We start from the raw sequence: 14,967 nt of genomic DNA, 5'->3' as shown, positions 1-14,967 counted from the left end.
AGAAACAGGCAAAATCAGGGCAAGGGATTCCCTCTGAGGAACGTCAGTTAGCAAAGGAAAAATGTATGCTATTTTGATACAAAGTTTTTGATAGTGGGTGGTGGAGAGGCTGCCAAGATGTCCCCATCCTCCCTTGCAGGAGATAACAGCTCAGTCAACTGGCTGTACCTTCCTGGTCGCAGGATCCCTGGGCGGCTAGCTGTGCTCCTACAATGATCTCACCAGCCTCTCTCCTTGGGGGTCGGTTTTCAAGTGTGCTCATCTGGAGGCTGCGATGAACTGTTAACATCAATCGTACGAATTAAATCTACTCAGGAGTTAGAAGACTCCCAACGTCTGGGTCAGCCTATTGTTCTGACTTATTAACATCTGTCTAACCTCTGCTCTTTATAAATTCTTCTCTTCCTCCGAAGGTACATTGCCATAGTCTGAAATTTGTAAAGTTTAAGTTATACGAAGCAATAGATTTTATTGCTCTATATTTCTGTGTCCTCCCCCCCCCCAGATTCATACATTGAAATCCTCAAAGTGATGATCATATAAGGTGACTAGGGTTATGAGTATGGAGGCCTCCTAAGTAAGATTAATACCCTTATATAGGGAGAGAACAAGAGACATGCTCAGAGCCCATACGTATCCCCATCTTGAGGCCATAAAGAAAAGGCTGTAATCTTTTAGCCAAAAGTGACTCCTAACCAGACCCTGAATCTACTGGCACCGTGACTGGTGGCATCCTCACCTTTCAAGCCATGAGCAACAAATTTCTGTTATTTATGAGTTACTTGCTGTGTGGGGCTTTGTTACAACGCCCTGAACACGGTGGTGCCTCTGTGTCTCGATTCCTACATTGACTACGGTTTTGTCACACATCCTTTAGAAATCTGGAAAAGAGTGTATCTCAGAGGTAAAGGCCTGTTCCTGCTCTAGAGAGCCTTACTCTATTCCTAGAGAGAGCCCTAGAGGCCTAAACTGATGGAAAGAAGAATTAGTTGGGTATCCAAGAGGTTATTTATTTATTTAGCTTTTCCAGAGCCTGTGCCCTCTAGAACGGGGTTGGGGTGACTGTAGAGGGAGGGTGCCCATAGGGCTGTGCAGTTTCCTCCCTCACTCCCTTCCAGACAGGCTCTGAGCTCATGGTAGCATTGGATACTTTAGAAGCCTACCTTGGGCAGTGCTGAGCTTTTAGGGGACTTAGAAAACTGCAAGCCATCACCCCAAGACTAAAGAAGCAGACACTCAGAATGTTAGCCTCAGTGGGAGCATCACATTCATTTTGTGTGTTTAGTATTCGAGCTAGGGTGCCATATCGCCAAGGCCGGTCCAGAACTCCTGATTCTCCAGTCTTCACTGTCCAAGTGTGGATCACGGGCTTTCGACACTGCGCATTCTTCAGAGAGATGCCAGGAAGCAAGAGGGCAGTCACTCCTCCAACTCCTTGGGGTTTTCACAGAGGACTGTACCATGCAGCAATCTAGGGGCTGAAGACCAAACAGGAGGAATAGCATTCCACCTGCCTCCCCACAGGCAGTCCAAACTGGAGCAAGGAAGACTCAGGGTTGGCCTGGCTTTCTGGGGTATGTAGTTCATCCCTGAGATAGATCGTGGGCTCCCTGAAAACTGTGTTGAAGAGATGAGGATGAGGGTTGAAGTGGTGACAGCCCAGTCTGTTCCTGGGACCCGGTAAGCAATCTAGGGCTCTGCAAAGAAATACAAGCCGGGGAGGGAGAGATGGCAGGTAGGTTTTCTTGAACCAGACACAGCTCTTTGTCTCTCCTCTGCTCTTTCTTTGATACTTCATGGGTACCCAGAGGATGCTCTGAAGTCAGTCACAGAAGCAAAGCAGAGAGGCTGGGTTTTCCCCGGAGAGTGGTTGGGAGCAGATGACAGCAGGAAGGAAGCCATGGAGGCAGAGGCAGCCCCCCCCCCCCATCTCCTCCAGAGAGTTCAAATTGCTTTTTTTTTTTTTTTTTTTTTTTTTTTTTTTAAGAGAAGATCTTGCTATGTAGTCCTGTCTGGCCTGGTACTCAAAATATAGATCTAGCTGGCCTCAAATTTGCAGCAATCCTCCTGCTTCTACTCCTGAGTGCTGGAGGATGAGTACGTAGGTCATCACACCTGGGCTCTTCCAGGGATTCCTAACTGCTGGACCTGGTTACCTCTGCGTCTCCTTTTACCACAGGTGTGGAGGGGGGCCAACCAAGGCCTTTATTCTCTTCTGAGCGGGTCATCCAGCACCCCCCGGTGTATGGGGAGGAGCAGTCTATGTAGAATAGAGAGGATTTGACCAAGGTCAGACTGGGATTTTCCCTGCGCTTGCATCTGGCCTGTGTGTGGGCAAGGCCTTACCGGAAGAGGATCTTACGATCAGCATCTCTGCAGCCCCAACGGCAGGGCTACCTGGAATGGCTTTCAGGAACATTCTGTCTGCTTCTACAATGGCAGCAAAGGACTGACTCTGTGTCACCGACAAGGAAAGGAGCCCACAGGAAGCACAAAGACAAGCCAGTGCCTCAGCCGCTTTCTCAATCCATTTCAAGGACCAGCTCCTATCTGTAAGTTCAGAGCCACTTAGGGAAGCTCCCCTGGAGTCCACCGGGGGCCACTGAAGAAGGCAGAGTCATGGTCTGTGGCGAAGACCTACGGCCTGGCCCCTGTTGCTTGCTGGGGCAGTTTCCTGAGACTGTAAAACATTCTTGCTTCCAAGGCTCCCTTTCCTGTGCTTATGCAGAAGCCATGCCAGAGCGCACAGCCCACTTCCCCAGACCCACTGTCCCTGACCTGAGAGAAGGTTGGTCCCTGGGCTGGTGGAGGGTCAGGGGTCAGGGGTCAGGGGTCAGGGGTCGGTCTCCGGGGGCAGCTGGGCTGCATACAGGGCCAAAGTGTGGTGTAGGAACTGGTACTGCTCCGCCGTCTGGATCATGCCTCCTCTGTAAGCAGAGATACAGGGTGCAGAAGAGTCAAGAACACCGCCCTGTGCTACGGTGCGGTAGCCCCTCCCACTGTTCCTACTTCCGGTTACTGCCCTCTGCCAGGACAGCCTCAGGGGCGGCGGGGGGGGGGGGGGGGGGGGGGATGGGGAAATCCAGCAGGTACTGCCCCCTCTTGACTCTTGGTAGTCTCTTATCCAGCCAGCTCTTGAGCAAAAGCAGACCCATGCTCCACTTTTCCATTTGTCAATAATCTTAAAATTAAAAAGTTAGCCCCATGTGTGTAGAGCAGGTCCCATTTCTAAAACACTCAAGAAGCGAACCCATTTCTTCTTCCAGTCGGGGAAATAGACATTACCTCTCTACATTGCCACAAATAGTAGTGCACGCCTTTAATCTTAGCACTCAGGAAGTAGAGTCAGGCAGACCTCGAGTTCGAGGTCAGGCTAGGCTACACCATGAGCTCCGGGATAGCCAGGAATATATAGGCTCTGACTCAAAAAATAGTGTGTGTGTGTGTGTGTGTGTGTGTGTGTGTGTGTGTGTGTGTGTGTGTGTAGGGGGGCTACAGAATTAAGGTAGCAGCTAGTAGCATACACCCTAGAGTCTGGACTAGCTTCTCCGCCTTCAAGCCCAGTGAATACCACAGTTGCTCATAGCTACTTTGTATCTAGAACAAGTTGTATCTTAAAAAAAAAAATCAACATGTTCTCCCTCTGTAGCCAAATTGTCCTTGAGCTAAACAAGTAGCAGGGCACTCGGTGGCTTTGACCTCACATTCCCCTGCCTCAGCCTCCTGAGTGCTGGGATTACAGACATGTAGCACCATACTTTCCTTGACTTAACTTGTTCCCTAGCTTTCTCCTGAGTAGAGAATTGGGGGCCAGGAGAGGTTGAGGGAAAATTTAGGGGGTGACATATTTAATTCCAGGCCCACAAGCCAACATTTCAGACCATCCTTCATGTGGGCTTTGTTATTGACAAAATAGAAAGTTCTTTTTAATAAAACAAGTTTCTTGCTTTCTTCTAGGAGGACCTGCAGGTGATGTACACAGTACCCCGGAACCACCAATGCCTTGCCCGTGAATGTGACCGCACCTGCTTCCCACGGACCCACCTGTCTAGGCGAAGTTGGCACACAATGCCCAGAATGTCCACCTCCCCTCGGGCCTTCAGCTGCTGGCAGCCGATTCGGGTGGCGATGAAGCAGCCTGTCCGACCGATCCCTGCGCTGGAAGTAACCAGAGAGAGGATAGGGAGGTCACAGGAGAGCAGGGAATGGGAGAGGCAGGTGAACATGGCAGGCTGGGGCTAGGCTTCCAGTGATGAAAGAAGAAACAGTATTAAAGTGCTCTATTTGTGAGGTGGAACTCTCACATCTCCAATTCTAGTATCCCTGGCACCCCTGAGGCAGAAAATAGCTTGTCCAGGAGAAGTTTGTAAGCCCTTGTTAGTCTCACACTCCGCCTAGCCCAGCTCACCATTAAATTAAGTAAAATGGGTTTTTTGTTTTGTTTTGTTATTTTTGAGATTTCACTATGTAATTCTGACTGTCTTGGAACTCACTATGTAGATCAAGTTGGCCTTGAACTCAGAGATCCACCTGCCTCTGCCTCCCAAGTGCTGGGATTAAAGGCATGAAGCACTATGACTGGCCCTAAAGACTTTACAAATTAAATTTTAAAAAAAGGTTTTAGATAGGTGCTCTTGGGCACAGCTAGCCTGGAACTTGCTAGTCCAGTCTGGCCTTGAACTCTGATCCTTTGACCTCCCATGCCCAGATTTTACTTTCTTTCTTTCTTTCTTTCTTTCTTTCTTTCTTTCTTCTTTCTTTCTCTTTTCTTTTATATATATACATATATAAATATATATATAATATATATAAATTATATATATAAATATATATATATAAAATATATATATATACATTTTTTTAGATAGTTTCACTCTATAGCTCAGGGAGGCCTGAAACTTACTATATAGCCTAAACTCACTGTAATCCTCCTGTTTCAGCCTCCAGTCCTGGCTGTCCAAGGCAGTAAGAGTTACAAAAGGGTGCCACCATTTCAAGTCTTTGTTTGAGACAGATTCTCTCTATGTACCCCTGCTGGCCCTGGACTTACTGGGTGAACCAGGCTAGCCTCAAACTCACAGAGATCTGCCTGCCTCTGCTTCTCACACACACACACACACACACACACACACACACACACACACACACATGCCGGTGCGCATGCACGCACTCACGTATGTACATGCATCCCCGTACCTGTATGAAGGTCAGTAGAGACCTCTTCTGAGTCAGTTCTGTGCTTAAACGATGTAGAGCCCAGAGATTGAACTCAGACCGCCAAGCTTGGCTGCCGGTGCTTTTACTCGTGGGGGCATCTTGGTGACCACTGACTTTTCTTTCCTTTTTGATAACAAGGTGTAGCCATGCAGCCCAGACTGACCTTAGACTAGCAATCTTACTGCTTTGGCCGTGAGTGTGCTCAGCTCCAGGGTGCACTGGCACCCACTAGTCCAGTGCACATTATGGTGATCACGTCTGTTTACAGCATCTGTCAGTGTACTGGCGCCCCCCCTGAGCTCTCCTTCTCTGACCACAGCCTCCTTTCAGCTCCACCTCAGCTTCCACATGTGCTCTAGAGCCTCCATCCCGATATAATATCCTCTTCTCTGGATCATCTTTCTCTCTTCCCTCCGGATACTCCTGTCTCTACCTCCCAGGTGCGGGAATACAGAAATATGCCACTGTGCCCAGCCCCAGGCATTACTTTTAAACGGTAAATCTGGGGTATTGGATTCAGTTCCTGTATCAACAAAACCCAAAACAAAATGGCAAATCTAAGTGTCTTAGCCAATCCTACAAGTTCCCCTCATGAAGCCCTTAGCGGCCTTTCAGACTGTTTCCCATCCCTGTCCACACTTAAAAGAACCCCGAACAAGCTTCACACACCAAAGCTCCACCCACCAAAGCTCCACCCACGTATAAACTCCACCCACCTAAAGCTCCACCCCCACACAAGCTCCAGGCTAACCTCTGACCCTCCCGGCAGTGAAGCTTTTTTGTTTGTTTATTTTAAAGTTATTTCCCCGAGCAGATATGGCAAATGTTTTCCTCCCCCCCCCCCATTCCTTGGCTTATTCCCCCTCGGGTATTAGGTAACCTGACTCTGTGGCTTCTGTATGACTCCGTCCCGCTTTCATCACATTGTAGCCTGTTTAATTGTTTAATCTGCTGCCCTTCTGACCAGCCTATTAACTTGCCAGGGAAGAAACTAAACTGTTTTGTTCACAGTTATCTTCTTAGTATTTAACATTGTGCCTGATGATAGTAATAATAGTTTTCAATAAATCCATTATAGTTCATGCCCAGACTGAGAAGCTGAGGCCGGAGGACTACCGTGAGTTTGATGTTAACTTTGGGTACAAAGAGGGAACCTGCCTCAACAAAAGAAAACAAAAAACATACAACATAACACATCCAGCAAAAACCAAAAACAAACCCAAACACTAAAAGACCCCAAGCAAACAGAAACGTTATCTAGTGGTAAATGGGCTCCCCAACAATGGAGGTCACGTGTATCTCATCTTTACCTGATGGAAACTTCCTACAAGCCAGGGCTCTATCTGGTGTGGTGTTAGTTAGATACCAGAGACTTAGAGGGCGGGGAAATACTGGATCTGGGCTGGGACTAGGGAAGGCCGTACCTGCAGTGGACCACTATAGGCCCGGAGTTGGCAGCTGTCTCTGGGGTCTCCACCTCAGCCACCAGGCGCAGCAGGGGCCCGGCTGATTCTGGCGTCTGGTGGTCTGGCCAGGCTGAGAAGAGGATGTGTTTCACTGACCGGCATTCCTGTTGGTGCTGGGGTATGAGAAAACAGGAGAATAAGGCCCGAGAAGCAGGATGAGGGTGTGGGTGCTGGTGATCGATCTATCAATCCGATCGGCACAGAGCAGGCAGGGGTGATTCTCCTGGCTACTTTGCTGTTCGGCTTCACCTAGGCTCAAGTCTTGGCGTGCCTCTATCTATCTATCTCGGGACTGTGGATAAGTGCATTAATCTCCTTTTCTTCCCCAGGAAGTGGGCACAGTGATATCTTTTTGTCTGCCTCCCAGGATGCTTGAGGAACAGCAAACTGATAAAGAAATCATTTGGAAGTATAAGAATGTGCACCTTAACAGATAACCCTTCCTCCTTCCTCATGTCCTCTCTTCCTCCTCTCTAGATAGGAATCTTGCTATGTTGTTCCAGTCAGTTCCCTTCTCCCATCACGTGGGTTCCGGGATCGAACTCAGGTCATCAGACTTGGCAGCAAGAGTCTTTATCCACTGAGCCCTCTCTGTCCCCTCGAAAGCATTTTTAAAGTACATCCCCGTGTACTGGCACATCTCTTTGACCTCTCCTTACCATTCCAGCATTCTCCTGGGTCTCTCTAGTCTCCTGGGGCCTAGATATCTAGCATGGGGAGAACATGCTTCCAATGGTCCCTATTTTGTTAGCTGGTGCATCCCTATTTAATTAGAGGTGTCCCTGAGGGTTGTACCTTTCTCTCTCATTCTCATTCTTGTTCTCTCTCACTCTCATTCTTTTTTTTTTTTTTTTTTTTTTTTGGTTCTTTTTTTCGGAGCTGGGGACTGAACCCAGGGCCTTGCGCTTCCTAGGTAAGCGCTCTACCACTGAGCTAAATCCCCAGCCCCTCTCACTCTCATTCTTGTTCTCTCTCCCACTCCCCCCCCTCATCCCCCACCCCCTCTAGTTTCTTTTTAGTTTTTCAGAGACAAGGTTTCTCTGTGTATCCCTAGCTGTCCTGGGACTCACTCTGTAGACCAGGCAGTCCTCAAGCTCAGGGATCCACCTGTCTTCTGCCTCGAAAGTGCTGGGATTAAAGGCGTGTACCACCATGCCCAGTTTTTTTTTTCTTTTTTCTTCATTCTCTCTCTCTCTCTCTCTCTCTCTCTCTCTCTCTCTCCCTTTTTCCTTTTTTTCGGATCTGGGGACCGAACCCAGGGTCTTGCACTTGCTAGGCAAACGCTCTACCACTGAGCTAAATCCCCAACCTATTCTCTCTCTCTCTTTAAAACGTAACATCATTTAAATGTGAGATCAAGGTTTAAATTAGTAAACTTGGTGAATTTAGTAAATTTAGGAAAGGTGGAGCCTGCCTTTCAGAGATGCTAGGGTGGCCCAGACCTCCCATTGGTCTGTCCCAGTGTCTGTGGGAGATACCTGAATGGTGAGGTGCCTCACAGTATATTCTGGGTGCTCTTTCATGCCCTGGATGCGGATCTGGAAGGGCCCATAGGCTTCCTCTTCTGTGGGCCAGTAGTGTACACATTTCTAGAAGGGAGGGAGCTGGGAGTCAGAGTGGGAGGGCCCATCAGTGGCGCAGGGCTGGGGCAGCAGAGAGGCCTAGTATCCTGTCCTCATATCTTAGCCCATGACCCAGGTCAGTGACCAGAGCCTAGCTCTCCCAAGCCTCAATTGGATAGTCACCCCGCCCACAGCTTCCATGGGGTATGTTCCTGAAAGGTACAGCATAGGGCCTGTCAGGGCTGCCATTGAGGCCTCTTGTCTGCTGAGTGCGGGTGCTGTGGCAGGGTAGGGTAGAGACCCTTTCCAGATGACCCTACCTCTTACCTCCTTGCCCTCTCGGAGCTGGGTGAGCATGACAATGAGGGATACATCTTCCTGCCACACCATCTCCCAGAAGTCTGCTACAGTGTTGGGCATGGGGCCCTGGGTAGCAATGTAGACCTTCTCCTTCCCATCATAGCCCTGGGGAGCCAAGGCACAGGAGGACAAAGATGCTGTGAGTCCACAGGGGCTGGGGTCAGGCTAAAGCCAGTGAGTGTAAACACTTACATACACTCATCTACAGACACACACATCGGAAGCCGCACGCTGGAGGAGGACTTGGGACCCACGATGAGGGAACACCTGAGTTCAAATTCCTGCCCTTCTGTTTCCTAGCTAAGTGGTCAGAGGCACATTCTTGACCCAGTTTCCCTAAGCAGTAGACGGTACCTAGTAATTATATAACACAGTGTCAATTAAAATCAATAAAATATATTGGCAGTCTCTCACACAGCAGGCACCGTGTGCACGTTTGTTCCCATCTTCTGCTGCTTTCTTCTAGGGCAAGATAGGACGGTCCTCAATATTTGTAAATGAACGTTTCACATTTCACGAATTACTTGCACACATTTGGCACCAGAATCCAGCGTACTCTACCTAATCTGTTCCCCTCCCCCTCCATCCCATCATCCTTTGCTTCCATCATCCTTCTATCATCCATGCATCTCACTGTTTGTCTGGACCCCGCTGGCAAACAGAGGACTGCCTATCTATTATACTTTCTGTCTGACTTTCCTCCTCAGCACCCAGACTACTGTCCTACCACATTTGGCCACAAGGGGGCACTGGTTTTACATCCACCCACCAAACACGGTAAGAAGTTGGGATAGCATGGTCTGCCTTGCTTTGAGGTCGCTATTAACTGGACATCAATCAGTCTCCACAAAGGAGGCAGTATTTGTAGGGGTCGGGTGTGGGGGCAGAGAACGAGTGTGGGAGAGGAGGTAATAGGAGATGGAGAAATTCCCACTTGAGCTGGCTTTGTGCAGCCTGTAGAAGCCATTAGTCTTTAAGAAACCAGTGACTAGGCTCAGTCTTAAGGTCAACTTACTGCCAAGTTTAGAGGGTTGTCAAGAATAGGGTAACAGGGTAGGTTAAGGTGGTTTGGAAATTTTGACATCTTTTCTAGACCGATATCTTGAGGATCGCTCAGTATGTGTCTCTTTTCCCGCTCCCCAAGTCTAGCAGAGAGAGATCTACAGCAGAAAGGGGGGAGTTGGAGCAAGGAAGGAAGTACGGGCCCTGTAGGCCAAGGCACAGATGGATCACAGAGGGTCTCGTGTGGTATTTTCGTGTTTAAAGCAGTCCGCCCAGCTGCAGCAGCCAGCCACTCACCCGGATGTAATTGGCATTGATGTAGTCGCTGTCCTCCTGGCTGTGTGCCCGGCCAAGACAGACACGGCTCTGGGGATCTAGGAAGTGAAGATCAATAAAGGTGAAAGGTCAGAAGGCGACCAATGAGTGTAGATTGTAACAGAGTCAGAGGGGGAGCGTGTCCTCACTCTGTAGTCAGTACTTTGTGGACAGCAGATATTCAACCGTATTATTTTACAGACAGGTAACATAATAGCTGTGTGCAATAAAATACACTATGCCATGACAACAGGGAGCCACGATGTTTTTGAGCTGGAAAGTGATGTAATCGAAGTGGAAAGATGGACTAGTGATGTTGGTGTGCAGCAGCATAGAGCTGCAGACACTGACCGGCAGATTATCATGCTTTGGCCTTGAGATCAGCGAGGGTATAAAATAGGACAGAACTGATAGGAAGGGGAAGAGATTCTGCAAAGGAAAAATGTCTTTCTGATTACGAATACAAGCGTTAGATGAATACATTGTCTAAGCTATCGCTCAACCACAAGGGATATTGGCCTGGCTCTCCAAAGGTGTGGGTCCTTCCCCAATCAAACCGGATGGGGGATGAAGAGTCTGGCTCCCCCTCTTTGATGGCTGTAAGAGCTTGCTAGAATTAGGCCAAGGCCAAAGGCTATCAAACTCACATTGACAAGTGCTCACAGAACCTGGTCTATTCCAGCAGGCAGTGAGCCTGGAGTCTCAGCACAGGGTAGGACCCATGTGCTGGGCTGAATTCAGACCACAGTTCTGGAAGCCACTGGACTAGGCTCCAGGTCTCAAGCCTGCCTAGGAAAAGTTGGAGGTGCTAGGCCCGGGTCTGTCTGTGTGAGTTCACACCACACGGGTGTGCAGCCACAGTAAGCTTCTGCAAACGCTATCTTGCAACTGGGCAACAGATGTCTATCTCCGAGGTGCCAGGGTGTGGTATTAGTATTTCTCTGTTGAAAGACAGTGTCTCAAGCATTGTTCTTCCTTGGCTTTGGAGAGGTGGTTTTTAATCAGTGCTTGTTTTGTTTTTTTTTGTCAAGGCTTCCTATAAACCAAGCTGGCCCAGAACTTGCTATGTAGCTGAAACTGGCCTGGAATTCCTGATCCTCTACTCCAACCTCTAAGTGTTAGAGTTATTATAGGCATATACCACTATGCCTGGCTTCAAGGTGTATAACTTTTTTAAAAAGAAGATTTATTATTTTTATTTATATGAACACACTGTAGCTGTCTTCAGACACACCAGAAGAGGGCATCGGATCCCATTACAGATGGTCGTGAGCCACCATGTGGTTGCTGGGAATTGAACTCAGGACCTCTGGAAGAGCAGTCAGTGCTCTTAACCCCTGAGCCATCTCTCCAGCCCCCAAGGTTCTTCACTCCCAGGGACACTGTCCCCCTCATCCTCCCTTGTGCTCCTTACTTGGCAAGATGGTCTTGTATCGGTCTTTGGAGGCATGGCCAGGGATATCCAGGTCTTCAGGGTTGACAAAGTTTGAGGGGATCTTCTGATGGTGGGGGGATAAATGAGTTAATCTCTGGTTCCCCTTTCCAGCCTCCTTTTCTCCCATTCCACCCTCTGCACACAGAGAGGATGGGCCAAGATGGGGACAACCTTCTCTCCTGAGCCCCGGAATTCTTCCCCAAGGACCCCAAGGAGAAGAGAGGCCCAAGGAACCCAGCATGGTCTGATATGGAAGCGTAAAGTGATATGGAGAGGACCCCAAATTCTTACCAAGAATTCCTCTTCTAGCTGCTTGGGGCTGGGAGGCTGGTGCTGTAGAGTCCAGCGTGTAAGGGGGTGCCCGGCTGTGCGCAGGAAGTGCAGGGTGACTTCACGGGGTGTGTTCACTGAGCAGATGGGCTCGACAGTGCCCAGTGACCGCACATCCAGCATCAGAGCCACACTGGAGCCCCTTCTGCAAGCACAGCCAACCCAGTGAACATCCCGTAGCATTTGCTCTGCTTGCAAGCTCCTCATGGAGTTTGTCTGAGGTGGATTCACTTGGTCTTTCTCTTGACCTAGAGGCCCAGGGCACTCAAGGGTCAGGCCCCTACTACGTTCCCCTTTTCCCTTATCAGATAAGAGTAGAGCGGCCTGCAGCCCTCTTCCTCCTTCCTGCTGTCTCTCTCTCCTACTTGCAAGCCAGCACAGAGGCTCCAACACACGCCCAACTCCACAAAGGCCCCTAGATGTGTCCCAGAGATCACAATGTGAACCTTAGGGAGCAGACCCAGGGATGACGTGAAACTTAGTGCCTCAGACACACAAAGAATGGGCAAGCAACGTTCGAATGAGCATTCCTTAGGTCTGGTTTGGTTTGTTTTTGTTTTTCCAGGCCTTGTGGATTCTGTTGTTAGAACTGGAAAGGAAGGCAGGGAAGGGAAGGGAAGGCAACCCAGGCCTAGGAAGACCCTCTCTGTGAAAGATCTCACCTCTCCTGCAGCCGCACATGCTTCTTGGCTGGAGCTTTGGCGGGTGGAGGCTGAGTCATGTCTGCCCCCAAAGACAAGGTCGGCAGCTGTGCTCTGGAGCGCCCCTCACAGGCCTGGACCATGCTGGGGTAGGTTGCTGGGCCCAAGGGAGGCTCACTCAGCCATGAGGCCTGCCTGAAAGACAAGGTCCCACAGGCCTCACTAGCTAGAAGAAGGCTTCTAAGCGGAGGCCAGCCATCCCCTCAAGCAAGTGGCCTAACTTTTATCCCACAAGTACAGCAGCTCTTTGTTGGGACGCAGGACAGAGGACAATTTGAGGTTAGACTAGGAGGAAGATATAGAGAGAGCACAGGTATGGGGGAAGACAGGGAAGAATCCGGAAGAAGGAAGAGAGAGGATACCCAAGACCACAGGGCTCTAAGCTGGGGTCCACATGAGACCAGCAGCCTGCTAACCACAGAGAAGGAAGGCAGCTCTCTGAGTCTAGCCAGCTATAGACTTCTCTATAACGAGAAACTGAGGCCTCAAGTAGAATTGGAGCCAGTTGGGGATCCAGGCACGATGCACTTCTGGGAGGGTCTTCTAACAGTTACCAGTTCCGCTCCAAGATCAGTTGTGGCTCATGGGGTCTCTGTCCAGGGCAGTAGGCCAGGGGTGCTTCCTCCCTCCTCCTTCCCATCCCCCACTCTCCCGCCTCTGTAACCGTCACAGGAAATGGCCTCACTAAGCCCTAGAGCGCGACAGCGCATGGTGAGGCTACAGCTCGGGGTGCAGGGGAGAGGGACCATAGAGGTGATGAGAGCATCACCTTTGGGGCAGTCCCTGTCTCTCAGAGCTAGGTCGTGGGTGCTATGGTGGTGGGGTTAGAGCTGCTAACCCACAGGGACAGAGGTTTGGGAACAGTGTGGGCCGGTGCAGGTGTGGCTGGGACAGTACTTGCCCACAACAGGAAGGGGCCTTTAGCCTCTCCTCTGCTGGCACTCTGTGTGGCTTCTTTGCCCTCCAGCCACAGGGACACCAGATGTCACTTCTCATGCCCTGGCCAGGCATGGGAGCCCCAAACTCATGCTTCTTCACCCCATCTTTGGAGACCCCCTCCCACCCCAGGGTCCTGGGATGTCTGTACCCACTTGAAGTACTTACTGAAGCAGCTATGTCCCCAGGGCTGCCTCTTGCCAGCTGTCTGTCAGTCCGTCTATCTTTGAGGACTGAGAGGCTTCAGGAAGCCAGCTTCCTCCCTCCGCCCCTCCTGGCTTCCACCCACGCACACCACCCAGCTGCGGGCTGCCCCTCTGCGCCTGCTGCAAGCTGCCACCAGGGGTCGGGTGCATCCTCCCTGTGCCCTCCAAGAGCAAGCTGGTGCTGTCCTGCCATCCTCGTTGGGTGCTGAGGCTCTGGGAATGGACAAGGGATGAGGCCTTCCCCGACCACCTCAGGCCCCTTCCTCCGGATCCTAGTCGTGTGCTCACCCCCACCCTCAGGTCCTCTTTACTGAGAAGATAGCCATGGGGAACCCTCAGTTGTTCTGGTTGTGACCTTGGCTGGAGACTTATTTCCACTTCTCAGCATCTGTCCCTGTAAGCTCTTGTTGCTTCAAAGCCTGGGAATTCATGGCCAAACCCAGGCCCCCAAGGAGAGCAGATGTGTCACAGAGGTGCAGTAGGGGATAAAAAGAAGAGGCCAGGGCTAGGTAGGAAAGGTCCTCTCCTGGCCCCCAGTCCCTCAGCTTGCAGGCATAGGCTAGTTACCAGAGAATAAATAACAGAGGTAAACTGGAGAAGACTCTGGGTTTTGCTTCCATAGGAACCCCCCTGACTACCCCTCTGGGAGTGTCTTAGATCCCTGTAACTCCTCTGAAGACTTACAGATAGTCGAAGGCTGTGGCCCTCACATCAGAGACGTCTCACGTCCTCTTCACCACAGGGCCACTTGGATGCTTGGGGTGTGGGGAGGGAACGGTCTCCAAGTTCAAGACTCCACAGTCCCCCACCCCTGCCTGGCTTTGGTAGGCCCTTCACTGGCCCTCAGCCCAACTGGTTTGTGGTTCATGCTTGCTTGCAAGACTCCTTCACTCTGTAATGTTCCCCAAAAGCTTTCCTGGGCCCCAGCACTTGAATTCCACATCCTCTCTCCTCCTCCCACTTCTCTGATTCAACTGTCAAACGGTGACACTGGAAAAAGAACTGCTGTGCTGTAAGCACAGGGGTGGCACCTGAGAGGAGAGGGGAGGGGCTGCCCTTCTCCTGGCCCATGGGGAGGAGGGGAGGACCAGGGATGAGGCTTTGAAGTCAAGAAGGCTTGGGTCATTCTCGGCTGTAAGTCAAAGGGTAGCTCTCCCGAGCCTCTCATGGCTGGTTGATTCTGGCTCCCTCTTCACTGTAGCCTGTTCTCCTGTGAGGAATAGGTGGGATTTCCTGAGGAGGAAGCTCAGTGGAGCTGGGAAGTGGTTGGCCCTGGTGCCAAGATGAAGGGATAGAAGCAGGAGAACCCATGCACGCTTGTGCCCGGGGACTGGAGACTGGGCTCTGCCTTGACCTCTCCACGGGGGTGTCTGCGCTGGCAGATAGTGGAGGGAGTGGGAACAGGGTGGAAAGAGGGCCACCCACCCTGGGCCAGCT

General features: G+C 50.6%; 1 protein-coding gene across 7 annotated transcripts; it reads right to left on the bottom strand.

Annotated features, from left to right (window-relative positions):
• Positions 1-989: 989 nt before the first annotated feature.
• Ptpn7 (protein tyrosine phosphatase, non-receptor type 7) lies at positions 990-14,563 on the bottom strand. Of its 7 annotated transcripts, none has more exons than XR_015635089.1 (11): positions 13,493-13,546; positions 12,350-12,523; positions 11,649-11,832; positions 11,337-11,421; positions 9,905-9,981; positions 8,573-8,710; positions 8,162-8,272; positions 6,642-6,796; positions 4,045-4,158; positions 2,779-2,927; positions 990-1,697 (listed from the first exon to the last, which is right to left on the bottom strand). XR_015635089.1 is itself a non-coding variant. In NM_145683.1 (10 exon segments), coding segments are annotated over 9 exon segments (1,080 nt in total). In that variant the 5' UTR covers positions 12,472-12,523; positions 13,493-13,546; the 3' UTR covers positions 1,995-2,833.
• Between the last annotated feature and the right edge of the window lie 404 nt (positions 14,564-14,967).

This window comes from Rattus norvegicus, chromosome 13, assembly GCF_021556685.1.
Source record: "Rattus norvegicus strain SHRSP/BbbUtx chromosome 13, alternate assembly SHRSP_T2T, whole genome shotgun sequence".
In the NCBI taxonomy this organism is placed as follows: Eukaryota; Metazoa; Chordata; class Mammalia; order Rodentia; family Muridae; genus Rattus; species Rattus norvegicus.
Note: the sequence above shows the minus strand (reverse complement) of the source record. Positions and strands in the feature narration are given on the sequence as shown.

Coding starts and splice junctions, on each gene's coding strand:
- Ptpn7 (XM_087580030.1), bottom strand. CDS start 13,028: ATGGGAAGGAGGAGGGAGGAAGCACCCCTGGCCTACTGCCCTGGACAG. Junction 12,524..12,942: donor CTGATCTTGGAGCGGAACTG/GTAACTGTTAGA, acceptor CTTGTCTTTCAG/GCAGGCCTCATGGCTGAGTG. Junction 8,711..9,904: donor TCAATGCCAATTACATCCGG/GTGAGTGGCTGG, acceptor TTGGCTCCCCAG/GGCTATGATGGGAAGGAGAA.